This window comes from Anser anser, assembly GCF_964211835.1.
Source record: "Anser anser genome assembly, chromosome: 1".
Classification (NCBI taxonomy): Eukaryota; Metazoa; Chordata; class Aves; order Anseriformes; family Anatidae; genus Anser; species Anser anser.
Genome location: NC_139720.1, coordinates 53,451,185 through 53,478,866, shown reverse-complemented (window position 1 = coordinate 53,478,866; position 27,682 = coordinate 53,451,185). Strand labels below are relative to the sequence as shown.

Genomic DNA, 27,682 nt, shown 5'->3' with positions numbered 1-27,682 from the left:
AGAAGTAACGCTCTTGGCTGTGTTCCCAGCATGGTCTGATCAAGGAATGAACATAGTTTTTGCCTAACGATCGGATTCTGGACAGATGAACACATACTGTGCAAAAAGCAGAAAAGGGGAAAATATTAATCTCCATAGTTATGTGGAAACATTTTGTTTTCTAGGAGCATGCTCACCAGTAGCAGACTGGTTTCTTCTACCCTCACCCAGACTTAAAAAAATTGACATTGATTTAACTCACAGGGTTTCTCACAGGGGAGCTGCTTCTGAGCTGTTCATTATTTGGGGGATGTAAATATGTAAACCAGTGGCAGAAGTTGACTACCTCTCATGAACAAATTCTGAATCATTTTTTTCCAGAAAGATATAGCAGATCTGTAATCTATCTGTAGCTTAAATAAAGAAAAAAATTGCAGCTTCCTTTGAATTTCACCAGCATTGCTTATAACTTTTATTTCAGGTATCTCCCACTTGGTACTGTGACCAAATCTGGAGAATTAACAATCTGCACTATGTAATTGTTAATTGTCCTTGCCCTTATATTTCAAATATGTAAAGGTAAATGTGATGAGTGACATAAAAATTAATATTCTTAATGAACAGGAAAAAGTAGTAGTTTTGTAGTAGTAGCTTATGTCTAATATCTGGTCAGATATTAAATATGTACATTTTTAAAAAAACTACACTAGCAGAACTAAATTTTAAAGTGTGTTGAATTTTACTAATTTATCTGTAATTCAGAAGTTTAGTCTTGTAATTACATAGTGGGTGTTTAATTAAATATTACTGCACTTAAAATATAGAAAATTCTAAAGCATACTTTTAGGGTGGTATTTATTTTGACTAATCATAAGTTTTCATTATTATGAATTGTGTTAATGTGTATATATTTTTGTAAAAATGATACAGGTATCAAAACCGATGAGTTTATGAATAATAAGAAATCACATGAAGTACAAGTGATGTCTGAGCTTGTGGACAAAATAGCAAATTACTGTGGTATAAAACAGGTAAGAAAGCATTTTGTACTGTATGTTACAGTATAGCTTCCAAATTATTCTCCTTATTTTGTTCAAATACCATATTTTGATATTCTGTCTCTGCTGTTCTTATTTTTATCTAAATAATTGTAGCTAAAGAAGAGCCTTCCAGTGCAAGCTGAAGGACATTTTTGTTTACAGATGCACCAGTCTCAATGAACTGCCTTTTAGTGAGTCATATTCATTTTATGGCAAAAAAAAAAAAAAAAGAAAGAAATATAATCATCCTCTATACATTGAACAGCTAAAAAAAACATACTGTTTTTTGCTATGCACAGGTACTGTCTCACTTATCTGTATTACACTGTTGGCAATTTACCACAGACATCAATAGTAGAGCAAAATTTCATCCTTTTGTCAGACACGTAAGACTACCACAGAGACACCAATGCTGAAATTCTGGGAAATTTTAAAAGCGCATCTTTTTTTCTTTCTTTTTTTTTTTTTTCTGGAACAAGGAATTTAAATTATTTCCTGTTCTTTAATACTGTTGTTCACTTTTCTTTAATGTGGATGGAGATCTATCTTCAATTAGGAATTTAGATATGACCTGTTCAGTTTGCAGAGAACACTTGAACACTTCCAGGGATGGGGCATCCACAGCTTCTCTGGTCAACCTGTTTCTGTGCCTCACCACCCTCACAGTAAAGAATTTCCTCTTTATATCTGATCTAAACCTTTTGTACTTTGAAGCCATTACACCTTGACCTATCAGTATGCTCCCTGAATAAGAGTCCCTCCCCTGCTTTCCTGTAGGCCCCCTTCAGGTATTGGAAGTTCGCTGTAAGGCCTTCCAATAGCAATGTCACATGGCAAGTTGGATGGTGAAGAATTGTAGTATTCCTTTCTCAAAATGTGACTGTAACTTACCCTTTTTTTTTTTTAATATGCAATTATGATTGCACAGTTCTCTAAGTCACTGTTGCATTAAAACCTTGTAGATATTTATTTATAGGCCTGTTGACAAAAATACAAGCATCACAATATTTGACTTTATTCACTACCTTATTTCACATTGCTTTAGACGAAAGTAACACTAATAACACTTCTGTATTTTCCATGAGAGTAATTTGCCTGTGAACTCTTTATATATGAAGCATTGTTTGATTCCGTGATGTAGATCTTTGTTGAGATAAGACTAAACTTTTAAGCAGTTGAGTGAACTGAGTTGTTTTAACAATTTTCATCTCTGTAACGCTAGTTAGTGCCTAATGTATCTTCACTCTTGCTTTAGTCTGTAGATGACTAGTCGACCTGGACTCTGTTTTTGATTCCATTCTACATCTAAGCTGCATTTGCTTTCCATGAGAGCAGCTGTAGGTGTTAGCTCTAGGAGACTAACTTCCTCCAGCTTAATATTCATTCCCAGAAAATTTTCTGGAGGACAGATTTTATAGTTGTTTAAAAATAAACACAACACTAATAAGGTTATCTGCCTAGATTTCATGAGTTATCTACCTAGATTTTATGCTGTACATATTCCCCCGAGCCTGTTTTTGCTTTTTAAGAAAGTACGTCTGAGTCTAGTTAAAATTACTGTATCAGATGTGGGTAAAGGAAGAGAGACGGCTGCACTTTGTAAGTCTGTGTTGTTTTGATTTCTGGTGTATCTTGTCCCCCAGATGTGCCTGGCCTTCACAATGAGTGTTAGTTGGTCTGCTTCATACCTGGGAGGTTGCTAAAAGGTAATGGCATGGGCAGTCATGTGCTGGTGGTGGAATACAGGACCATGTTCTGCTTAGTAGTATGGATGTGACTGCAGAGTTTGCTGCTGCCACCATAAGTCCATGGCAGGTCCCAAAACTTGGATTCTGCTCTGAGTAGCTGATGAAGAACTTTGTTTTGGAAGTTATTTGGCTCAGACTGAGTTTAATTTAGATAATATAACCAATATGTTCTGGTGAAGTACTCTTCATGGCTTTGTGTCAGGCGTCCAGCGTCCATGGAATCTGAGATCAAAACTCTGCATTCTGACGTGTCTGTTTTGTGAGGAACAGCTGCGCAGGGCAAAGTTTTAGGCAATCTTCTCCGTACAACTGGAATTCACAAGTAAATAGAGAACTGCAATTAAGGCCAAATATTACTGGATGAGCCACGATCAATTTGTGAGCATCTGCTATCGTTCAGAGATGAAGCGCGATCTCTCCAGTAGCTCCTTCAGGAGCCAGACACAGTGACAAACGCAGATGCCCTGAACAACCACAAAGAGTGAAAATGCAGAAGTAGCAGATAAATAAAAGTAACTTTCTCTATTAATTAGCATATTTTTTGCCTTGCTTACCTTATGCTTTGGGCAAGAATCAGTTGTTCAAGTGTTGAAGACTTTCATATACTGAAAAAGTTGTGGAAAAGTATAGTTTTCTTATAATGTAATAATAAATGTTCTCTGCATTTGCTGGAAGGTGAGTTGGTGGTGTTTCATATAGCATTTTCATTTAGATTTTAAATAGTTCCTTTGAGATTCAGGAATGAAAGGAAAGGAAAACCCATATTCAGAGAGGAAAAAAGTAGAGCCACCTTAATGACCTAACCTAAATCCTGATGTAGCTGGTTACTAATAAAATCTCAAACCAATCATTATTAAGTATCTGTCAATATGCTGCAATTTCAGCTTGTGATTATGCACTTGTAGTTACAGCTTGTAGTATCTTTAGGATTATTTTCTGTTTATTTTTTGAAAAAAATGTAGCATTTAATGAAAAATATGATTGCAGTATATCACTGAATATGAAATGCCGACTGCTTTGTATTAACTTTTTTCCATTTTAGTCATACACTGTAACAGAATTTATTTTTTCAAAGTTACAAATCCCTAATATATGAAAAGAGCTTTCCAGTACATGTTAAAAAAAAATAAAAGAAAAAAAAAAAAAAAAGAGAAGCCAGCCTCCTCCTCCTCAGTTATTAAAAAGCAACTTCTTTTGTTTTGGTTACCTTTCAACTTAAGAAAATACAGGAATTGTAAAGTTTTAGGAGAGTTTTTTTCTTTATTGATTTTTTTCTGTCCTTCTCAGCAAAACAAAATGTATGTAGCTTTTAATTAAAAAATCTAGAGCTATGAAAACACAACACATGTTTTACAACAGCACGTGTCCTCAGGGTGTTTCTTTCAGATATTACAGATCACTGACAGATTGAAAAATGCCCTCCATTTCACCTCCATACCATGATGTATAATGGGTGGTAGAGGATATTGTCCTCTTGTGGTATTTTACAATATAGTATAGTAAATAGTAAAAATGAGGATAAAAGCAAAAATTTTACTACTACAGTAATCACTTCTAGGTTAATGATTTGAGTTAAAACATTAAAGCAAACCAATTTAATATTTCTTTCAATTGTTTACTGCCCCTCTTAAATATCATTCTTATCACAGAAGTGGAACTTTTTAGAAAGTAGCTCTTGATTAAAGCTGGAAAAGAAGCCGGTGCTAATTCTTCTCTGCTTAAATGCACATTTGTTTTCTTTAATGTATTTATGGAAGTTTTCCTTGGAAATTACAGCATGTGCAGCAGGAGTTGTAGTGTATAACCTAAGTGTAATATAATTCTGTATTCAGCATCCATTAAATTTGTGATTTGATGCTGGGAAATGCTGGAATGCTTCTGGAAATGGAGTTCTTGATTGTACAGTGCCAGAAACTGTGTTTAAACATAGTACCCAGCTCACCATGGACAGGACCTTTGGAGTTCATTATATCATGGAAATTTAATTTTAAAAGTGCATGCTTGGCAGATATACTGTGGATTGCTGATTACCTTTCCTTATGTAATCAAGGGAAGGTAAAGCAAGGATTAATTTAATCCAGTCTTTTTGTTTAGCACAAGATCATTGCCTTCTTATTTTTAGTCAAAATTTCCTCTCTTTTTAGAACTGATCTCCCAGTGCTAATTTAACAATGTATTACTGTTGCCTAGAGAAGCTGTGGATGCCCCATCCCTGGAAATCTTCAAGGCCAGGCTGAATGGGGCTTTAAGCAACCTGGTCTGGTGGGAGGTGTCTCTGCCCATGGCAGGGGGGTTGGAGCTAGGTTATTTTTAAGGCCAGTCTATGATTCTATGACTCTTTTTTCTTGGAAACAACTACAAAAATCTTACCAGTTTGTCTTTACAGCCACTGGAGTTCACATGTATGAGTTAGGAATAATTTACTAATTTACCATCCAAATACTGAGGTTAAAAGAAATAATTAAAATACCTTGTAGAAGTGGAGGTGTGCATATTCTACGTAATAATGTCTTGTCACATAAAATAATGGGTAAAATTATTCCTTAGGCACTTTTCTGTCTTTACTTTTAAATAATCTGAGAGGTTATTGGTGATAAATGTGACAAACATTTTCAAAACACGAAAAGATGCTTAGAACATATCAATTCTATTTCTCTAAATCCTCTCCTGTACAGATTACGTTCAAGAAATTTGAGGATTGTTGTATATTTAGATAGCAAAAATGCAGTAATATTACATGAAGAATGCAGATGAAAAAGCTACATGTGGCCTAGATAGACAATTTTTACCTAATGGTCTATATTCTCCACTGTTTTAAGTAGTCCTTTGTGAAAGTAATTTGTTTCTTTCTAGCTCCATGGCTGTACACATCTTGAACATTTTTAGAATAAAGAATAAGTTTTTCTTTTCATTTCAGTACAGATATTGATGTGCTGCATGTTCTTACCTAGTACAAAACTATGTGATTGAGTGTGAGATAGATCCAGGTAGTATATAGTGGTATTTAGACATACACAGATCAATGTAAGCTTTTTATGAATATGTGAAAAACCAAGAACAAGACATAAAAAATATTCTTGAATCAATCAGTTTCAGGAACATCTACAAAGAAAGTCATTATGTCTATTCCATAGATACGTACCTGAACAGAAGGAAGCGTTATAATTTCCTTCATTTAGAGAAATGACACTCTGACTATTCTTGTAAAATATACTCTTGTATGCATGTGTTTATTATAAATTAAAGCATACATGATATAAGACTTTGATTAAGTAATTAAAGTTCTCAGGTTGCCCTTGTTTCTGCTACTACTCTGCGTAGTGTTTTCCTTCCAGTCAGTCACTGAAGTAGCACATGCTATCAGCTATGAGAGAAACTAAACTTTCAGCTAATTATCCCTTCTTTTCACTTCTTCCTCCAGAACACTCAGTGGAAAGCACATGTGACATGTGATGCCCTTTGTTTTATTACAAAACCATCCTTATGTTACACAGATTTGTATAGATCATTTTCACAGAATGGGAAACTAGTATAAATAAGCATTCTGACTTAGAAGGCAGTATTTGATAACACATGTCTTTAGGTCATGTCTGAAGTGATTAAGTTAAGCACTGAACATGAAGATGCTTTTTTCTGTATACTTAGTGGTAGAAGACTCCTAAGTACAGTAGCTAAATGCCTAAACTTAATACTGTGAATACTTCCTTTCCTAACTATATGTTCTGACCCAATTTAGCAAGGGTAGGTGGTGGTGCTAGTGTTTTATGGTTATTTTCTTTAACAGAAGGCAGTTCTATGTCAAAATATATACTGAAAGTCTTTTCCAGAAGTGTCACAACATGTGTAGTGCATAAGCTTTGCATTGTCTATTTCTTGGAGGAAATCAGTTTAGATTCTGTGTTTTAAAGTCAAAAAGTGCACCAAAAAGCAAATGGATGAAGCATGTTAGGAAGTATAACAGATGAAGTAATTATGATATTCAGGTTTAATTTTTTAAGCAATTATTTTTCATTTGATTGAAATGTGTCTTGTTGCTCACTAATTTAGTGAATCTTTCTCATTTTTCTTTTTCTCTCTCTCTTTTTTTTTTTTCCTCTCCATTATCTAGGTGATTGACATAGGTTCTGGAAAGGGCTACCTGAGTTCATTTTTGTCCATGCAATATAACTTAAAAGTATATGGAATTGATTCCTCGAACACCAACACCAATGGTGCTCATGAAAGGAACAGGAAATTGAAGAAACACTGGAGAGCTTATCAGAGTCGAGCAAGAGCAAATCCTGAAAGCCAGAGATTAGAAAAGGCAAATGACAGTCCAGTGAAAAATGAAATTAAATGTAAAGCAGTCAATGACAGGACCTTAAATAACAGCTGTCTTCAAAGTCAAGACCAAAGGACTACTCAAGACTTAATTCCTTCTTGTGTTTTCACAGAAGTAGCTACATCTGAGACCAGAAAACAAACAGAAATTGATTTGGTGGCTCAGGCACAATGCAATGAAAGCAAACTTTCTGAAGAGGCTCTTGCTATTCTCGATGTTCTGCCTGCTAATGCTGTAGAAATTTTTTCTTCCTCCCAGTGTAACAGTGGGGAGCTCTGTGAAGAGGAAAAGGCCAAAAGAAAAATGGCATCTATCAAAGCCAAAGCGAGCAAGTCAAGTGAATCAAACCTTTATTTTCCATTGACTTCCCACATCACTGCGGAAACAGAACTCGGTGACATCATAGCAGATTTGGAGGTTATGTTACTCATATTTGAAATATATTGTCCATTGTCTTTATATTGCTGTTTTCATACATACATAATGTTTGATGAGTGTACATAAAATACTATCGGTGAATGAATATTCTGACCAAATGTTTTTCAGCCAGATTACATTAGTATTTCTAACAGATACAGAGGTTGTTTTTCTATTTTAATATTAGTATTATTTTGAATATGTAAAGCAGCCTCTAGAATTTATGGAGTAGATAATAATCAGCTGTCAAAGTTAACAGCATACGTATTAGCACATTCAGGTATTTTACAATTCTGGATATAGATAACATTTAATTATTAAGAAAATAGCTAAATTTACCAGGTAGGCAAGTATATTAAGCACTGGAATTTCAATTTCCCTGAAATTTCTTATTTTTAAAGTTTTATATTTTTCTAATGTTGGTAAAAGTTTGAAAGCATGACAGAAAGTATTGACTATAAAACTCAACGTAAAGAGTTTGTAACGAGTCTTATTTGTAAATAATGCTTTTATATTTTGTCTTTCCAGAGTTACCGTAAGTTCATTTAGTAATCTGTTAGCTGACAAGGATTGTGTCTACACAAACAAGCACAAGCTCCGCTGCTTAAAGGCAATGGTACAAGTCTAGAAGCTTTATGGCTGGTTAGTTGCTGTGCCTGAGCTAACTTACATTGATTGTGTAGATATATTCAGTTTTTTATGGAAAGATGAAAACTTGTATGTGTTCAGGGGTGTAATTAATTTCTAATACAAGACCACAGGTTTGTGTTAGTTATGGAGGAGCTGTTTATGCTCCTGTAAAACAGTAGGTGAAGCATATGCCTCTGAATTTGCACAACCGGATTTCATCTCCACTTAGCGTGTGATTTGTATGATATAAAAAGCAGAAAAAATGCTACATCACTATTAATAATGGAAGGGCACTACAATTGAATGTACCTTGGCTGACTGATAACCATTAATAAATAAGACTGAAATTCAAAGCAACAAGCACCATGTTTACCATGTAGATTTCAATAAATAATTCTGGGAGGGAAAAGTCTTGATCTGAACAGTGAGAAGAGGGTTGATTGGGATGGAGAAATAGAGAGAAATGGGAAACTGAGGAAAAAGGAAAGCAGAAAGTAGAATGGGCAGAACAGAGTATCTGAAGTTGAAGTTCTTTGTTTTTTGTTTTAGGGAAGAAAATACCAATCTGTTGTTGAATGATAGTATGCACACTGCAAAACTGCGGTACAACTACAGTTCTGGAAATAGCAAAGCAGATGGAGCAGGGCCTGCTCTTCATATTACACTTGTACTTAGGGAGTGGTTTTGATTTCAGCAGTTCAGAATAGCAGAAATGCCACAGATAGGTCCATCTGTCTGTGTTATGGTAGACAATCTGAAGTAAGAAAAGCAAGTATCAGTAGTAGTAAAAATTATAAGAGGAAAGCGAGGAAAGATGAGACAAAATGGCCAGTGTCCAGTCATCATGTAGATGCCCCCTTCCATGCAGTTAAACCAGCTGCTGTTCACACTCAGAAACTTTTGCTTCCTCTTGAACACTGAAGGTAAAGTATAGAGATGCATAGTTCCGTAGGTGAACAAAATGCTGAGCAGTCTTGTTCCCCATAAAGGAAATACACTGTGTTTTCTTAGCACTGAAGTGCTTTTATTGTTCCTAGAAAAATTCCAGAAGAGAACACCAGGAGTCGTCATGGAGTTGTATATTTAAACCTTACAAGTGAATAACCATTTGCAGGATGTTTGGGTTTTGGAGTTTGTTGTTGTTATTCATAGTCTTTCGGTTGTACAGGGAGATGCTTTATTGTTGCTTTTTTTTTTTCTTCTTAGGACTGTATAATGGTGGGTCTGCATACATGTGGTGATCTTGCTGCAAATACACTACGAATATTTACTGCCAAGCCTGAAATCAAAGCAGTTTGCAGCGTAGGCTGCTGCTACCATCTGTTGTCAGAACAGTATGAAAACCAAGAAGGTAATTCTGAGTTTAATTTGTGGCTGCCAGTTTGCATGTTGAGAATATTATACCTTTTAATTAATAACCTCCTGATGTTTGTTCCTTTCCAATGGCTTATTTAATACTGATTTTAATTACTTTATGTGGGTATTTCACTCCCGGATGCCCTGTAGCTTTCCTGTTATGCCAATATTGCTAATATTCTTGCTGAAATTAGGGACATTAATGCAGAATGTTTTTATGTGGTTATGAATACAGCTGTTTTTATTCCATTACTTCACTTGTAAAATGTTGAGGCTTTTTTGGTCAATATGTTTTCATCCTTTTGAAATATTTTATACCAGATTTTGCCTTTGGCTGTTGGCATGCAGCATCCATTTATGTTGAATCGTACATGTACAACTATAAGCAGAATTAAGTCCTTGTAATGTGAATTATTACTCTAAAAAACATTCATCTAAGCGCTTTGCTCTGGGGCTTTGCCAGTTTAGAACATTATGGAACAGTACGTTTAACAGTTTTTCTTGGGGTGACGAGCTGAAAATTATTTGGGGATTCACGCCTCAGGCAAATTTTCCTTCGTTTTTACTATTTCAGATAGAAAGCTAGTATCTTTAGCTGAAAAATAAATTCTTTACCTTTCTGTACAGCTTTCAAACAACAGAGAGTTACAGATTGTCTTTGCACAAATGTAGTGAATGCATGCCATAGTAGATGAAACTGATGGATTGCTGAGTTTATCATGAAAAGCTCATGCTGTTTCTGTTGTCTAATGTTTTATAGTTAACAGTGATGGAGTCATTGCTAACGGAAGTACTATTGTCTGTTTGGTTTAATACTTCGTGTATATCAACTTGGAAGCAATTTGGTATAAAGTAATAATAAACGATATAGACTACAGCTAAAAATTGTCACTTTCTACTTCAACATCCAAATGCTGTGTTTTCCCTAGAATTTTCTACAGCATCTTCTGCTATTATTTCAAGCAGTGTACAGATTAACAGATGCATTAACATTTTAATTTCTTTTTAGCTCATTTGTTTTGAGCTAATGCATAATGAAAGGCATTAAATATCTGGCTTTCCTGAGCAAAGTGTAATGTAGCTGAGCTCTCTAATGACCATCTGCTGAAGTCTTAGAAACTGATCACCATTATCAACCAAATTTGAGAGAGAGGTGGATTGGCAAAGTTTATTTCATCTCTTTCAGGGAACTTCATGGACAGAAAGGCAGGAGGAACTCAGCTGACGTTCTGTAACAGTTGGCTGCTCGGCCAGCTAAGGCATAGCTCTGGATTGACCACAACACATGCTAGCTCTTGCTTGTTTTAGTGATTTTTTTATGTTGCTCAGGATAGATCTGCAACAATTTTGAATTTACAGTGTGTTATTTTAATTATTTCACAATACTTCAAATTAACAAAAGAAAAAGGGGGGGGGAAGATACAATTGAAATTTATGTTCCTATATTTGCATTATAGAAACACAATAAATAAAATACATACAATTATTTTTACATCAATGTTTTAAAAAACTGTGAGCTTTTCAGACACCTGTGATTAAGTTTGTGTGTCTCAAACATTTGATTATTTCATGTTATTGCAAACACGATATAACTTCCTGTTCTAGCAGTGGGATGATTACTTTTTCCAGACCAGTGCATAAGGCTTTACTAAATTATTATTATTCAGACACCACTAAAGGATCAGCTGTGATAACCTCTTATACATTCAACTAAACAGACGTGCATACAGTGATAAGAGATACTGCAGTTTCACAATAGCATGGAAGTGAAGCCAAATTGTGCGTTGGAATTTCTAGCTGTTTGATTTTTCTCAACATGGAGGATACAAATTATAGAATCATAGAATCACAGAATATCCCGAGTTGGAAGAGACCCATGAGGATCATCAAGTCCAGCTCCTGGCACCACACAGATCTACCCAAAAACTCAGACCACATGACTAAGAGCACAGTCCAAACGCTTCTTAAACTCCAACAGGCTTGGTGCTGTGACTACGACCCTGGGGAGCTAGTTCCAGTACGCGACAACCTTCTTAGTGAAGAACCTCTCCCTGGTGTCCAGCCTGAACCTCCCCTGTCACAGCTTGACACCATTCCCTCGGATCCTATCACTGGTCACTAAAGAGAATAGATCGGCACCTGCCCCTCCTCTTCCCCTCGTGAACAAGCTGTAGGCCATGATGAGGTCTCCCCTCAGCCTCCTCTTTTCCAGGCTGAACAGACCAAGTGACTTCAGCCGCTCCTCATACGTCCTTGTACAGGGCCTTGTCTAGTCATATTTAGAATATATCTGTAAGGACAATGATAAGGCAGCCCATTCCAATGTTTGACTATCTTCACGACAATTTTTTTTTCCCTGTATCTATTTGAAGTTTGCATCTTACATGTGTTATCTATTGTCCTTTCACTGTGCACCTCCAGGAGGAGTCTGGCTTAACCTTTTAATTTCCTTTTAATTAGGTAGGTGAATACAGCAGTTAGATCCCTCCTTGATCTTCTCTGCAGTCCTATAGTCCCCACTGAAGTCCTTCGAGTAAGTCAGCATCTTGGTCTGGAAAGCCCGAAGAAGCACTCTAGGTACTCTCGCTCTCACAAATGCTAAAGAGGGGAAATAATCATGTCCCTAACCTGTGAATTACACTGTTGAGCCTTTGAGTCCTGTCAGTTTTCTACACACCTTGTAGTCTACCTGCTGGAATCATATCTTGCCAATTTGGCTATAAAGATACTAAGGAAACCTTCCCAACAGCCTTGCTAAAGTCAAGGTAAACTATAACTACTGCTCTCCCCAAATTCTTGGAGCCAGTCATTGCATTGCAGAAGGCAACGTAGCTTGTCAGTCCCTGATAAATCTCTGCCACCTGTTACAATAACAGAGTTAGTTGGAAGGGACCTGCAAAGATTATCAAGTCCAACTGCCTGACCACTTTCTAAAAGTTAAAGCATGTTATGGTTGTAAAGCATGTTATTGCTTTTATTGGATGGTTGTAAAGCATGTTATTGAGGGCATTATCCAAATGTCTCTTGAACACTGAGGCATCAGCCACCACTCTAGAAAGCCTGTTCCAGTGTATGACCACCTTCATGGTAAAGTATTTCCTTTATATCTAGTCTGAACCTCTCCTGGTGCAGCTTTGTGCCATTCCTGAGTGTCTTATCATTGGTTGCCAAAGAGAGGAGACTGGCACCTCCCTCTACATCTTTCCTCCTTGGGAAGTTGTAAAGAGCAATGAGGTCACCTCTTAGCTTTCTTTTCTCTAGACTAGACAACCCAAGTGTACTCAGCCTTTCCTCACAGGACATGCCTTCCAGCTCTTTCCCCAGCTTTGTTGCCCTCCTCTGGATGCTTTCAGGTACCTTACCTTTCAGGTACCTCTATAATATCGTGGACCCCAGAACTGCACACAATATTCAAGGTGAGGCCACACCAATCAATGCTAAATGCAGCGGGAGAATCACATCTTTTGACCATCTGGCTATCCTAATTGCAGTTTGCCTTCTTGGCTGCCAGGACACGCTGCTGATTCATGCTGGCCTACTGTTCACTGTTCACAATCTCCTTCTTGTTCTTCATGTAGCTGGACATGAATTCCAAGAAGATTTGCTCTGTAATCCTCTTGAGTACTGAAGTTAGACTGGGTGTGATGTTTGCCTTTTTCCTGTCACCAGGAATCTCCCTTGATGGATGTGACCATTCAAAGGTGACAGAGTGTGGCTTTCACATGACACCAACCAGCTCCCTCAGCTCCTGAAATGCATCCCATCTGGTCTCATGGACTTGAGTACTTCCAGTTGGTCCCTGAACCAGTCTTATCTGTTTTGTAGGTAGTGCTTCACTTACCACAGACTCTGCCAGGGTAGCTGCTCACTAATGAGGGCCTTAGGTGGAAAGACTAGTTAGAGTACTAGGATGCAGACTTAGAGCTAGGTCTCTGTGGTTACGGAAGAACTTCCTAAGAAGCAGACAGAACTGTGGAGAATTTGCTGGAACACAGCAAGTCACAGTTGTTTGAAATCAGTCCAATAAGCAAGGGCTTGCCTGTGAGGACACAGTGGGAAGTTCTGTTATAAAGCACTTTATACTTGTTTTATCTTGACTTAGTAGCTTTGAGGATTCTTTGTTTTAAAAAATATAATTGCTCTATTTTATACTTTTGCCTGGTGTAAATGCTTTTTATCTTCTTGAGGTGGTTACTCTTAAGGAAAATATTGAGGCATGTCCATCTAAAACCTCTTCCTATCTTATTCTCCACCGGAGAAAAAACTTCCCAAACTGCCTACCCCCCAGCCCTGCCCCCACCCAAGTACCACATTTTCCATCTTTGCTGCTTCGTATTCTTTAATGTAAATGCAGATGGTTGTTCTCATAAGCCTAGTTGAAGCAGATGTGCCAGCCCACAAAAAAGCTGCTGTGCACTGACAGTTGCCATAACTTGAAAAGTCTGGGCTGTATGTTGCTGGACTGTTATGTTTTATTGAATACCAGAGTCAGTCTTGTTTGAGGCTAGTGAAAAATTCCTTTTTCACTTTGTATTATATGGGATTAAATGATACTCATGGGAAGAAAAATTACCTGATTCAATGTCTAACATACCTTTTATATGTCTGAGATTTTGAGTTGATAAAATATCAAGAAAATATTACTAAGCTATTACTGGGGGGCTATTAAGTCACCTTGGTTATCGCAAGGTTTTTTTTTTCTTTCTGAGAAGCTGAATATGAAGACTAATAGCTTACATTTCTATCAGATTCTAAAAATCCTAGATACGGTAAAATTGCATGATTCAGTTTGCCATTGGTCCTTCTATGAATACTTTGGGAGCATTTGTGATGAAAGTAGATGCCATAGTCACAGTCTTGGATCTTGCAGTCAGTATACAGTATATTCTTCTATGTGTGTATAAATAAGCTAAATTCATCTGGAATTTTCTGTAATGAGACAATTCCAATTATGCTGGGAATAATTCTGAACTCTTAAGAACATGAAAGCCTTTGTTTTGATTTATTAGTAACTACAACAACCAAGAGGAGCTGCGTAATCTCAAATTTCTATTCAATTAAAAAAAGTTGAAGCCAGTGACTTTCAACACCTGTCTTTAAATTTCACTGCTGTTATAAGTAGTACCAAATACTAAACTTCAGTTTATATGGAATATTATGACAGCTCTTGGAAAATTCTAAGTAGTTTTATTTTGGCTTTCTCTAAGGAGAATTGGCTGTTCATGCAGAGATTCTGCTATGGATTAAATGCACTAAACCATTAATGTGATAGATTCCTTTAGGGTTGTTCTTCACTGTTACTGCATCTGGTAGTCAATTACATCAAAGTAGTAAGGATTTTTCGATCTATTAGAAACTTTTTACACAAACTTACTTATGTAGTGAGTCATTATGGCAGTTTTTCTGGAAAAAATCAGTTTGCTAATGATTTTTAGGTTGAAAAAAACCCTGTGCCTCTGATCAGGAACTATTCATGATCATGAATTAATAGAATTTTCAATTCTTGAAAAGTAATGAGGAGTATTAGCAGAACTGCTACCCTGGACTTTCAGAGGGCAGAGTATGGCCTGTTGAGGAGAAAGGTTGACAGAGTCCCTTGGGAGGCAGTCCTGAAGGGCAAAGGCTGGACACTCTTCAAGAAGGTAATATTAAAGGTGCAGGAGCAGGCTATCCACACATGCCAGAAGATGAGCTGGCACAGAAGAAGACTAGCCTGGGTAAGCAGAGAGCTGTGGCTAGAGCTCAGGAAGAAAAATAGGGTTAATGACCTTTGAAAGAAGGGGTGGGCCACTCAGAAGTACTATGAAGATGTTGTAAGGCTGTGCAAGGAGAAAATTAGAAAGGCCAAAGCCCAGCTGGAGCTTAATCTGGCTATTGCTGTTAAAGGCAACAAAAAAAATGTTTTCATAAATACATAAACAAGAGAAGGAGGACTAAGGAGAATCTCCATCCTTTATTGGATGTGGGGCGAACACAGTACTAAGAGATGAGGGAAAGGCTGAGGTACTTAATGCCTCCTTTGTCTCAGCCTTTAGCAGCAAGACCAGTTGTTCTCCAGGTACCCAGTCCCCTGAGCTGGTATGAGAAGCAGAATGAAGCCCTCATAATCCACAAAAAAATGGTTAGCGACCTGCTTAGACGTACGTAAGTCTATGAGGCCAGATGGGATCCACCTAAGGGTACTGAGGGAGTTGGGAGAAGTGCTCGCCAAGCTGCTTTCCATTATTTGTCAGCAGTCCTGGCTATCAGGGGAGGTCCCAGTTGACTGGAAGGTAGCAAATGTGACACCCATCTACAAGAAGTGCCATCATGTAGCAACTACAAGGCAACCACGCGATCAGGACTATTCAGCATAGGTTTATCAAAGGCAGGTCTTGGTTGACCAACGTGATCTCCTTCTATGACAAGGTGACACACTCAGTGGATGAGGGAAAGGCTGTGGATGTAGTCAACCTAGACTTCAGTAATGCTTTTGACACCATTTCCCACAGCATTCTCCTGGAGAAGCTGTCTGCTCATGGTTTGGATGGGTGTACACTTTGTTGGGTTAAAAGCTGGCTGGGTGGCTGGGCCTAAAGAGATATTGTGAATCTGAGTTAAATTCAGTTGGAGGCTGGTCACTAGTGGTGTCTCCCAGGGCTCGGTTCTATGTTCTAGGTTCTATGATTCTATGACTTTATGATTCTATTCTTGGGATTTAGGGGAGCTGTTTTAACATATATTCAGCTAGCACATTTCTGGGGCAGTGTAACAGGTGGACTCTGATTATTCCTTAACAGACAGTAACTGCAAATTTAAGACTTTTCTAACTAAGTCTTGACTTTTCTTAAAAAAAGAATTGATATGTTTCTGTATTCTAATTCTCTTCCTCCCATCCTCCATACCCTGAAACACATCACTACCAATCTAGAAAGCAGTGAATTTTTTCAGTTTGATGTCCTCTGTTTTGAGAAAAGAACACACAAACATTACTATTGCTGAGTAGTTGTGTATAAATATTTCATAATATAAAATAAAACATATGAATAGTTATAATTGTAGCTTCAGTGATAGCTGTCTGATCAGAACCCTTTTCTGAAATTAGCCTGAGGACTGCAAATTGTGAATTCTAGCTTTTGTAAGGATTTCCAAAAGCAGGTCACTATTCTAGGAAGAAAAAATTAAATGGTAGACAGAGGAATTCTAGAGTTTTACATGAAACTGAAGAAGTGTTTGTCTACAAGGCATTCTGGTAGAAGTCAACAAATCTGTTGCAGAAAAGTAAGAATCTAGAACTCACAAGTTAGGTAAATATAAGCTTTGGCTACATTTGTTAAGCTCTAACTTTTAGAAGCTAATGCACATAATGAAGAAAGGCTGGGGATGTTCAGCCTGATAAAGAGAATGCTCCAGGGGAACTTCATTGCAGCTTTTCAATACTTACAGAGGACTTATAAAACAGATGGGGAACAACTTTTTGCTCTGTCAGACAATGGTAGGACAAGGGGGGATGGTTTTAAACTAAAAGAAGGGAGATTTAGATTAGGTGTTAGAAGGAAAGTCTTCCCTTAGAGGGTGGTGAGGCACTGGAACAGGTTGCACAGAGAAGCTGTGGATGCCCCATCCCTGGAGGTGTTCAAGGCCAAGCTGGACAAGGCCCTGGTCAACCTGATCTAGTGGGTGGCATCCCTGCCTATGGCTGGGGAGTTGGAACCAGATGGTCATTAAGGTCCCTCCCAAGCCAAGCCATTCTGTGATTCTGTGATAATAAAGGGATCTGAAAGGAATGCAAAGAGTAGTTGCAATTCATGTACAGCATTTTATCAGATTTGTGAAAACTGCAGAGGCTTTGAATAAGTTGGAGTCAGCAGACACAAACTTCAAAACTGAATTTTCTAAAGGACTCCTTACACAAACATAATATTACTCCATTCCACTGAAATATGGAAAGATTAGTCACTGTTTTAGAAGTATTAGAGTACAGATGATTTATATGTTGCCTAGCTATATTTTCAAAGATATTCCACATCCCATGTCTTAAAATAGCTATCACTGATACCATGGCAACACAAGAAAACACTCTCAAGCAAAAGATCAAAGAGCTTGATTTCCTTTCCAGGGCATTTTTAGATGTTGCTACATGAAGCATCTTTCCATGAATTTGTGGCAGACCTAACTAGTGACTAAAACCCACATTTTCTATCAAAATTGACCCTGAAGAAAATATGAATCTTGAAAAAATATTAACTGTTAAAGTTTTATGAGCATTAAATGACAACACTACGTATTTAAATTGTAAGTGTGTTTTACAAGTAGGAGATTATAACTGAGAAAGCCAGGGCTTCTATAATATGCAATAACTGAAACATACCCTAGGTTTTAATTTGGAAAATTGTTTAGAAGACAAGTGATGCTACGTCCCGAAATGGAGGATTTTTTTTATTTTTATTTATTTTTTTTGCCCCCACGGAAAATCCCATTTAGTGATGGGATTTTTAGGAAAAGTACAAATTCAAGGAACTGTGAAGTCTTTATCAAAGGAAGATTTAGTCTTTCCCATAAAGGAAAAAGGTCGTTCAAGTTCTTCCTCTCCTTTCTTCAGAACCTTAGAAGTAGACTGAGATACTACTACATCATTGGAAGCCATGAAGGAACTAAAACAGGTTGGGTTGTTTGTGTTCCAGTGTCTTTCAACAGGTTTATGATTAGTTTAATCAGCCATAGCTTCTTCTATGGATATTTAGTTTCTTAAGCAGTACTGTGGCTTAAGAACTGCATTCAGGTTTTTTCCATGCTTTGTTTCCTTGAACAATCCTTTATAGCTTTATCAAAATGGTAGTCCTGTAACCACTATCTACTTGTAAGAAGGTCTGTATACACTCAAATATCTGCAAAAGGTCAAAGAGATTTGAGATTAAAAATAAAGTAGAGATCCATACAAATTATTATCAAAAGAACATACAGAATTACTTTTTACTTTTATAACCCTTGAAAGAAAAACATTTTGTTTGCCTGTGCTGATTAATCTACTGACCTAATAAAGTTATCTGTTAATAACCGTTTTTTTTTTCTTCTGTCACTGTGCAGAACACAGTTACATAGTTTGTGCTTGTGCTCTTTCAAGGAGATTCAGAATACTACCCTAACAATTTCATGCTCTGAAATGGAGTCAGTATATTCAGAACATAATATAAATTACATAGCTGAGAAGAAAACCTTTCTCTTTTTATAATGACTGTTATTGAGATCAAGTGCAAAAAGATTAATCATACTGAGAGCAGAAGAATTACTAAAGCTATAAATCTTTGGTAAGCAAGACTACTTTTCTATTTGAATTGTAGTATTTATAATATTGTTGAGGCACAGTGTCACTGTCTATTTTCTGCTTGTCTGAATAAGTGTTATTCTTCCTGGGCTTCAATAAGAATAGAGTCTGTATGTAGTGACAGCCTTTGTTTGTCAAGAGCAAAGAGCTTATGGTATGTGAACCAAGGCCTGTTTCTCCAGCAATCAGTGAGGACTCTAAAATGAACTCTGTGGAAACAAAATATCATGAAAATGATGAACTACACATGTTTGATATGCCATTGATTTCAGTAACGTGTAGGAATGTAAGAATAGTCTTTTGAAAAATAAATATAAAATAATTTTCTACTTAACTTTTTTAAAACAAAAAATTGCATTATTTCAGCATAAAATCTCTTCTATTGTGCAAATAGACTATACAAAACTAGTCACATAAACACATTTTCATATTTGACAAGGGAGACCAAATAGAAAGCATCTTTCAAAATGAAGTAAAGCATAGATTTATTTTGAAAACAAATGCCATTTTCAAATACAGAAAAAATGTCCTATCTTGAAATATATTTTTTGCAAAGTTATTTAATTTATAGACAGATTTAGTGACAATGATTGCATTTTTGTAAGTCTCAGTTTTGCTGCCTTTTATACAGCTTTGTAGCATAATATCAACATAAATATGCAATTGTACATACTCTAATCCTTCATTCTGCAGCATTTAAGCCGGCTACACAACCTGTAGTATTTGAATGATTTCAGTGGGGTTCCTTTTAAGCAGAGTATTCTCAGTTTGTATTGCAATTTCAAAGCCTTAGTAAGAAAAATCTAATGTACAGTGTGACTTTCAAGTGCTAATTCCAACTCGGATGTGCCAGGATTTGTCGCACAGAAGACCCCTGATGCATTATAACAACAGTACATCCACTCCTACAGTTATTTAGGTATAGCTCATATTTGTTACAGACCCTTTGCCACTAAGATAAGCCATAAATTTGCCAATTAATGACAGCTGGAATGAAGAGAAGTAGAAGTAGGAGGTATAAAATATGATTCTGTTAACGTTACTGGTTACATTAAAAGGATAGTTACGTATTGTATTTATGTATATATTATAATTATTTCTCTTACTTCACAAATGTATGATTTAGGACATACATTTTACTTTTTAAAATTTGTGTCACACCTTGCTAACTGAGTGCCATGAGGGATGTCCAGTCGTACGAAAAAGCAGTAATTGGCTTCAGTGGGCGTTTTTTCTAAGTAAAAGAAGTAGACAAGTCTAGTGTATAAAAAAGCTTTCAGCAGTGTTGAAAAACATCTTTCTTTAGTTTGGAGTTTATTTAAAGCAACTGCAGAATAATGCATTCTCCAGTTTAAGAAAATATTTTTATACATCAGAAAATTGAAAAAAATATTTAATTACAGTATAAAGAGCTTATATAAAAGTAGTCTTCCTTTAGCTTCTACATTTTTAAGGCAGTTTATGGATTTTGTATCCTATAATTCCATTTTATTTGTGCACTGAAGAGAATGTGTGTATTTATGATTTTTACCAATAAAGATGACTTTTCTTCCAGGTAATTTAACTTAAAAATTAGAAGTCATTTTCCTTTCCAGTTAATACAGTTATAATTAGCATTTTGCAAAAATGTAATATTTTTAATATTTTATTTTAAATTTTAATTACTATAATATAATGTTTTTACTAGTAAATGTTTCCTTTTTTCGAAAACGGATATTTCTTTTGAATGTTCATATAAGGGGAGATGGCATAGTATTTAATATACCATGTACTATGTATTTCCAAATCAGTGGCCATATGTATTTTTTATCCCCCTGGTGTTTGCATTGGAGTTATAGTGCACCCCATCATTAGAAAGGGTTGGTTTCATGTTTCTGTTGTTGACTTTTAATTTGACTAGTGCTAACTTCCTAGAATTAAGTAACAGTTCTAAGAAGCAATATTTTAATACAGTGTTAGCAAAGAATTTGTTTTAATTTCCTGTCACACCTACTAACCTCAATTTTTATGGCAGTTCTTGGGTTTGTTGGTAGTACCAGAATGAACTCTGTTTTCTCCAGGGAGACCAGGCTTCTTCACTGAGCTGCTCCTGAGCCTAAGCTTGTCATCTCCACCCTCACTCTGCTGCTTTCATTTGTCTAGATTGTAAATTATTAAAGGCCTTTCATGTGGTAGAGAGTCTGGAAGATTGGGGATCCCTCCCTATGATTTCAGCCCCTGCTGAAATGTCAGTACCAACATAAAATTGTCAGTAACCATTTGTTTGTTTTTCACGTGGTGTTTTCCTTGAAGGTTTTTGAATAAGAATAGTTTAATATTTTGAATAAGAATTATTTGAATAAGAGTGTTTTAAAGAATCTGATTAGTTAAAAAAGAAAAAAAAATAAACAGAAGAAGGGAAATGGAAAATAATGCCATGTATAGTTGTCAAATGAGCTTAGTATTTTCTTCAGATGTAAACTTCTAGGAATGCTGTTTATGTTCCTTGGAAGAAGAAAGGCTCTAAGATACACAGAAGGAGATGCTCCTGATCACAGCTTTTTTTATGGATAAAGGGTGGAGAGGCACTGGCACAAGTTGCTCAGAGAAGCTGTAGGTACCCCATCCCTGGAGGTGCTCAAGGCCAGGCTGGATGGGGCTTTGGGCAACCTGGTCTGGTGGGAGGTGTCCCTGCCCATGGCAGGAGGGTTGGAACAAGATGATCTTTGAGGTTCCTTCCAACCTTCCATTCTATGATTCTACACAATTTGACCATTTACAATATACTCTATGATTCTATGATTCTAAAGGATACATTGATTTTCTAGCAATTTCAAACACTAAAATAGGAATGATGAGATACAGGATAATAAAGAATGAAGGGAGATGGGATGATTTAGTCCTGTCTATTACAGCTGTTTTTGTCTTGACAATCAGTATATCAGTAACTACCCAGGCAAGGACATGATTCCTATGGTTGTTACCTCTCAGGTATTGCTCTTAGCATTCAACAGCTGAAGATCCTAGTGCCAGCCTTGTGGATTCAGCCGTGTACAGGTTTTAGGTGCCATATCACGTTACTCCTCTCTGTTTGTCTTTGGAGAGAATCCCAAAGTGTTGTTGGCCGACAAGTATATGATTAATACAGAGATTTTTCAATGTGCTTGGCAGTCCCTGTACAATTACCTCACGCTGACAGCTGTGTCTGATCTTCAGTCAGTTTTGCTTTTTCTGTACAATTGGCACTCCTTTAAGTTTTTCTGTGAGTATTTTGTAACTGCCCAGAAGTGGTAAGCCTTCACATACTCTTGCTTTTTTTATACATCTTTTTTGTTTTCTTTTTCTTTCGTGATCATAGGAGATGGTAGACACTCAAGTGCATTGGTTGTGAAGTATAAAAATGCAGTTGAAGTGAAAGCAAAGTTAATAATTAAGTATCTGAACTCCAGGTCCCACACGCTTTGAAACTGATAAAATGAGAAGAAAAAAAAAAAAAAAAACCCTTTGAAAAACAGCTCCATGAATCAGTGGGAATTAAGTATCTTAAATACACAAATCATACACTGAAGTAGAGGTGCAGGCTGGGGAATTATACTTCATAATCATATTGGAATTTGTAAGTAGGAGAGACAGACTGTGAAGATGAACAAAGATGAGGTGTTAAGACATCAGGAAGGCATCAGCTGAAATAGATGTTAATATCAAAATAATATAAGTCAATTAGGAGATGTCACTGTTTTAATGTAATAAAAAAAGAAAATATAGAAAGGAAATTGAAGTTCTTTTAAGAGTACTTCTGCATTAACAGATTACATTGCTACATGCAGTATTTAAATGAGCTGTTACTGATCACAGTTCATAAATAAAAGGATAGGTAGACATTTGTATCTAATGCAATTTTTAAGTGGTGACAGACAAACAAGTATTTAAGCATTCATTACTGGCAAGATAATACTACAGTGATAACTTACTGAATGGTATTATTAAGAACTAGTGATAATACACCATTTTGAAATACATTACAAATTTCTGAAGTGAACATTTTAATAGTAACATTTATTTATTCATTTATACATTTCTGTATTAAAGTAAATGCCAAAACATGATAGGTAAAGTTCATTACAGAGCCTGGTTTCATTCTTAATGGTGATTTTTAAAGGAATTTTAAGATATCTGTCACGACAAACTATTGTGTGAGTGGTTTCATACAGAACTGGCTGTGGGCAAACAAGCAGCATAACAGCACTAAATAAACAGAATAATCTCTCATTCTCCCGAAGTTATGTTCTCATGCTGAAACACTTTAAGAGACTGGTGTTTCACAACATTTCAGTAATAAATTGCCTAAGATAAAGTTTAGAAATTAAATAAGCATTGGTTGTTTTTCTAAGGAGAATATAGTTTCTTAAACAAAATACAATAGTGAGTGAAGTGGGGACTTCAGCCTGTGTACTAAAAGCATATTTCTGCTTCTCTTTGCCACATGCTATTCACAATCTGATAAACTTCATTACTAGAAAATAAATCTCATCTGATGTAGTTATGTATACACTAGAAGCTCCTAAAATCTTAAAAATAGAATTAAAAAAATGTTTCAAGAAAGCCAGAATCCTCTATTTTATAGTACTTTGCCTTTTATCGTTACTTATTTGTGTTACTTTCTTTTTAAAAGTGCAGATGAAGAGTTTCAGAACGGACATTATAATAGGTCTATACAGTACCACAAAAGTGAAACAAAGCCCTGTGTTGCTTGTTGTTGTTGCTGTTGTTTTTGTTTATTTGTTTGTTTTTTCATAAATTATTGGGATAGGCATTGTTCTGTGACAATCTGTGTTCTGGACTGTTTCTGCGATGATGAGTTTAAGAAATGGTTTCAATACATTATTTCAGCAAAATTATCTCTAGCAGAAAATAAGCAGAAAACAGACTAGTTTCTAGTAAGAGAGTGAAAAGACGAGAAGCATAAACACAAATATGTTTTCATGAGGTGTTAACAAAGGAAAATAAACAAGGAATTACAAGACCATGTGGAACCCTAGTTGAGCTTGTTTGTGTACTAACAATTAAACCTATTTCTGTAGATGATCCTATGAGTTGTTTTCCAACCTAAATGATTCTATGATTCTATGATGTTTCATAGAAACTATATATTGCAATAAAGCTGTGCAATGTAAATTTTAAAGGTTAACATGCTAGAAATAATAGTGTCTTGCTTAGAGTTGAAGTGCTGTGTAAGGCCTAATATTAAAGACAGCAGAGGATCTTGTCCCATTCTCTTGAACTATCTTGAAAAGCACTGTGTGTATGCAGAGGGATTAGCCTACAAAATCCTTTCTTTTTATTTGTACTGCCAGATATTTTTTATTTTATCTACTGAAAAAAAGAAGTATTAATAAAGAACATTTGGTATTCTGTATTTGGAAATCCTGTTCCCTTACTACACTTAATTGTTTTGTTAGTTAAGTCTTTAATAAATTTCATTTAAACACTACTGAGTGAGTAAGAGTTTTAGTGGGTCCATGAACAGGATGGAAACAACAAGGCTTGCCTGATGCTTTTTTCTGTATCCAGACAGAATTAAATCAAGATGAAGGAAGTTGTTTGATCTAATTATTTTTTTTTCTGTGATTTCTTTTTTATTACTCAGTATAATGTTTTCAATATGCCAGATGTCTATATGTATTGTCATATTTTTCACTTGGAACTTAAGTAGCCAGAGGAAAAAACCTTTACAAACAGAGCTCAGAATAGTGCAGGTGCTGCAAATGGTCTATGCCATTACTATCACAGTATTACAAAAATTATACAAAATGGAAGGAGGCTGAAGTCTCTACAAAATTTAACAGCAATTTACTGAAGGTGCTACACAAAGGTCTAAATAATTAGAGGACAGGCAATGACATATGACTTCCAGGACTGAGTTAAGAAATAAGAAATTCATTCTGACAACATTAAAAATCACTGGTAGCATTGGGTTCCCAGAAGAAGTGGAAAGAGGTAATCTGACTTACTTTATAGAAAATTTGATCTTGCTCAGTTGATGATAAAATATGAAACGGCATTAATTTGAATGCGAAGTGTTTTACCTGAGGCTTTGTCTTCTCCTTTGCTAGACAGTGTTGAGTGAAAAATTCTATGAATATTTTGCAGTTCTGGCTGGCATCTGGATATGTTTGCATTTGTTTCCCATAGTGTTTAATCATCTCCTCCACAGGATTTAAAGTATGTCATAAACCAAAGTCAAGACAGCTTCTCCATATAGTATTTTCTCTTCAAGACCTATGGCATTTCTGCCTGTTAGAGGAGTGTGAGAAATCAGCTGCTGAAAGGTTAGTCATGAAACATCCTTGTGGTTGCAAGAAGACTCAGTATATCCTTGGAGGGATTGCTTAAGTTGTGCTAATATTTCAAAGGATTCTCTGATTGCTGCTTTAAGATCCATAATGTTCCTTTGTTTTTCAAAAACAATTTTTTTCATTAAAAAAAATTGTTATGGAAAAAAGTGGTGACAATTTGGAAAGTTCCTGTTAAAATTCTTTCTTGGGGAGAAGAGATGTCATGGCTATCAGAATAATATGATTTACCATCAAAAAAGAATGGTATGGATAGGATTAGTTTGTTTAAATGTGTGCATATAAACAACTCTTCCATGAAGTTACGAATGTTACTGAACTCAGAGGGAAATAATAGAAATTTTTACTGTGGTATTAAGAATTATACATTTCTGTGTAATCTGCTTTGTCTTACCCTGCTGTGTGTTACTGGGTGATTTTGATGAGTATGTTTCGTTACTTTTAGCAGATGTCTCCATTTTGTGGTGACAGTAAAAATGACAGCAAGTGTCTTCAAACTACCTTAATCAGGATTTTATTCGTATAGATTTCCAATGAACCATCCTGTTGCAAAATAAATGAATTAGAGTAAAATTTCTCACGTTGGTTATGATGCTGCTTTAAATCTATCATATTTATTGTGTTCTCTTCCAGTGTAAGAGATTCACATTAAAATTATGTCTGTCACGGTTTGCAGATTTTGTTCTAGAATATGGCAGATTTTTTTTTTCTTTTTCAACTTTTTTTGATGCAATATTTGCAGCAATTCCTTTTATTTAATGTGTGACCTACTCTTTTTAGGAGGTTAGCTTGGAGGTAAAGTCATAGTTATTTAAGTAATAGGTTCTAGGATTACCCCAGCATAGTTTCAGTTCAGCTCATTGATTGCCTAGAATTCCCATATTGTTAACCTCTCCTGGAAGGAGAATTCTGTCCAGCTGGCTCCTCTGTATTAAATTATGACATGATTTATTAGTTGCTTCATGCACTGTTGATCACTTGGGCTGTTTGCTGTGAAATCTTCCATAGAATACCCATACTTAAAATGTAGTTTGAATGTTTTTAGAGTTTTATGCAGTTTAGAACAGCTGCTGTGTTGTCAGATAGAAGCACAAGACGGTAAATAATGAGCTATATAATATTAAGTGTGTCCAAAAATAGTTAAAGGCATTAAAAGAATTTCCAGATTTGCAAAGTCTAGCTAATAAACTTATAAGCTTTATAGCAGTTTATTTATCTTACCTCTTTTTTTTTTTTCTTTTTAAATCAGCAGTGTGCTTGAGAATCCATAGAACTCAAGGGAATAGTGTAGATACGTGGTCAACTTTGGAAATACACACAAAAAATATAACTTAGAGCGTTAGTTTACCTCCCTTCACAGTTTTAATAAAGAAGATGGTGTTTTGCCTCATTATGTTTTCAAAGATGTCATAAATTGTTCAGACTTATGCATGGGTACAGTGCACTAATATTGAGATTGTAGCTCACTGGGTAGCAATTTTAATTGCCTGGATGATTAGTTTGCCTAGAGAAGAGGGTGTAAATTAGAAGGGATAACTTGAAAAGATTGATGATTTCATCTTTCTAACTCAGTTTGCACATTTTAACTTTGAAATAGTCTGTGTATTCTATGTATTTGAAATATTCTATGTAACATGTATTAGAAAGCTTATTGATGTGACCCTTGCAATAGGAACCATGGGAGTCATTGTTTGCTTTCCAAAAAAAATATATGTTTAATAAGATCTTATTATAATCACTGTAGTAGAAATACCAAGAGTTTCATTCCATGTACTCAGTAATTAGACCTAAAGTTAACTAATGTTTGATGCCTTGTCATGAGGCACTTACAAATTATTATATGGTCCTAGTGCTGAAACCACCTGCAATCTGTTTTCACAGAATCACAGAATCATCTAGGTTGGAAGAGACCTCCAAGATCACCAAGTCCAGCCTTTGACCTAACACTAACAAGTCCTCCACTAAACTATATCACTAACCTCTAAATCTAAACGTCTTTTGTCAAATCTAATCTTCATGGCTAAAGGAACTTTCTTTCTCCGTCTGTTAATTATCCCTCATTAACATCCAGTTCTTCAATGGTGGTCCTCAAACCAGTACACAGTCCATAACAATCTCTGACATTTCTCAGGGCTAAAAGGAGAGCCAAGTGTGAGGTTGTCTGCAGAAGATTTCTCGCTCACTGTTAGTGTCTAGAGATCAGTGAAGACTGGGGCTAGTGCTGCAAGGAAGAGGGCTGTATTCTTTATAGTTTCCTATTTCCCCTTTTCTTTGCCTAGTTTCACAAAATGAATTCTGCCTATGTGTTTGTATCCCAGACTTCTGGTAAATTTGAAGAGTCTTATTTCTGCTGTCCTTTTTTTAACCCCGTTACATTGATTTATCTTCAAATATGCCTGAGTCATCTTTCTGTGCTAAAAAGCCAGGATCCTGGCCAATTTATTTTGTTGTTGTTGTTGTTTAAAGAAAGTATTAATTCTTATTCAGTCTTCTAAAAAATCAGCTGGCAAATACACTAATAAAAATTCTAAATGTTTTAGATTTCATCTACATTT

At 35.8% G+C, this 27,682-nt stretch overlaps 1 protein-coding gene across 2 annotated transcripts in view; it reads left to right on the top strand.

Moving 5' to 3' along the window:
- Positions 1-27,682, top strand: part of METTL25 (methyltransferase like 25) — a gene marked incomplete at its 5' end in the record, with an annotated part of 62,163 nt that overhangs the window by 12,185 nt on the left and 22,296 nt on the right. For both annotated transcript variants that reach the window (XM_083807844.1, XM_083807845.1), the window contains 3 exons: positions 910-1,010; positions 6,876-7,505; positions 9,342-9,486. In XM_083807844.1, coding sequence (XP_083663970.1) covers positions 910-1,010; positions 6,876-7,505; positions 9,342-9,486 — 876 coding nt within the window. The remainder of the gene's footprint in view (positions 1-909; positions 1,011-6,875; positions 7,506-9,341; positions 9,487-27,682) is intronic.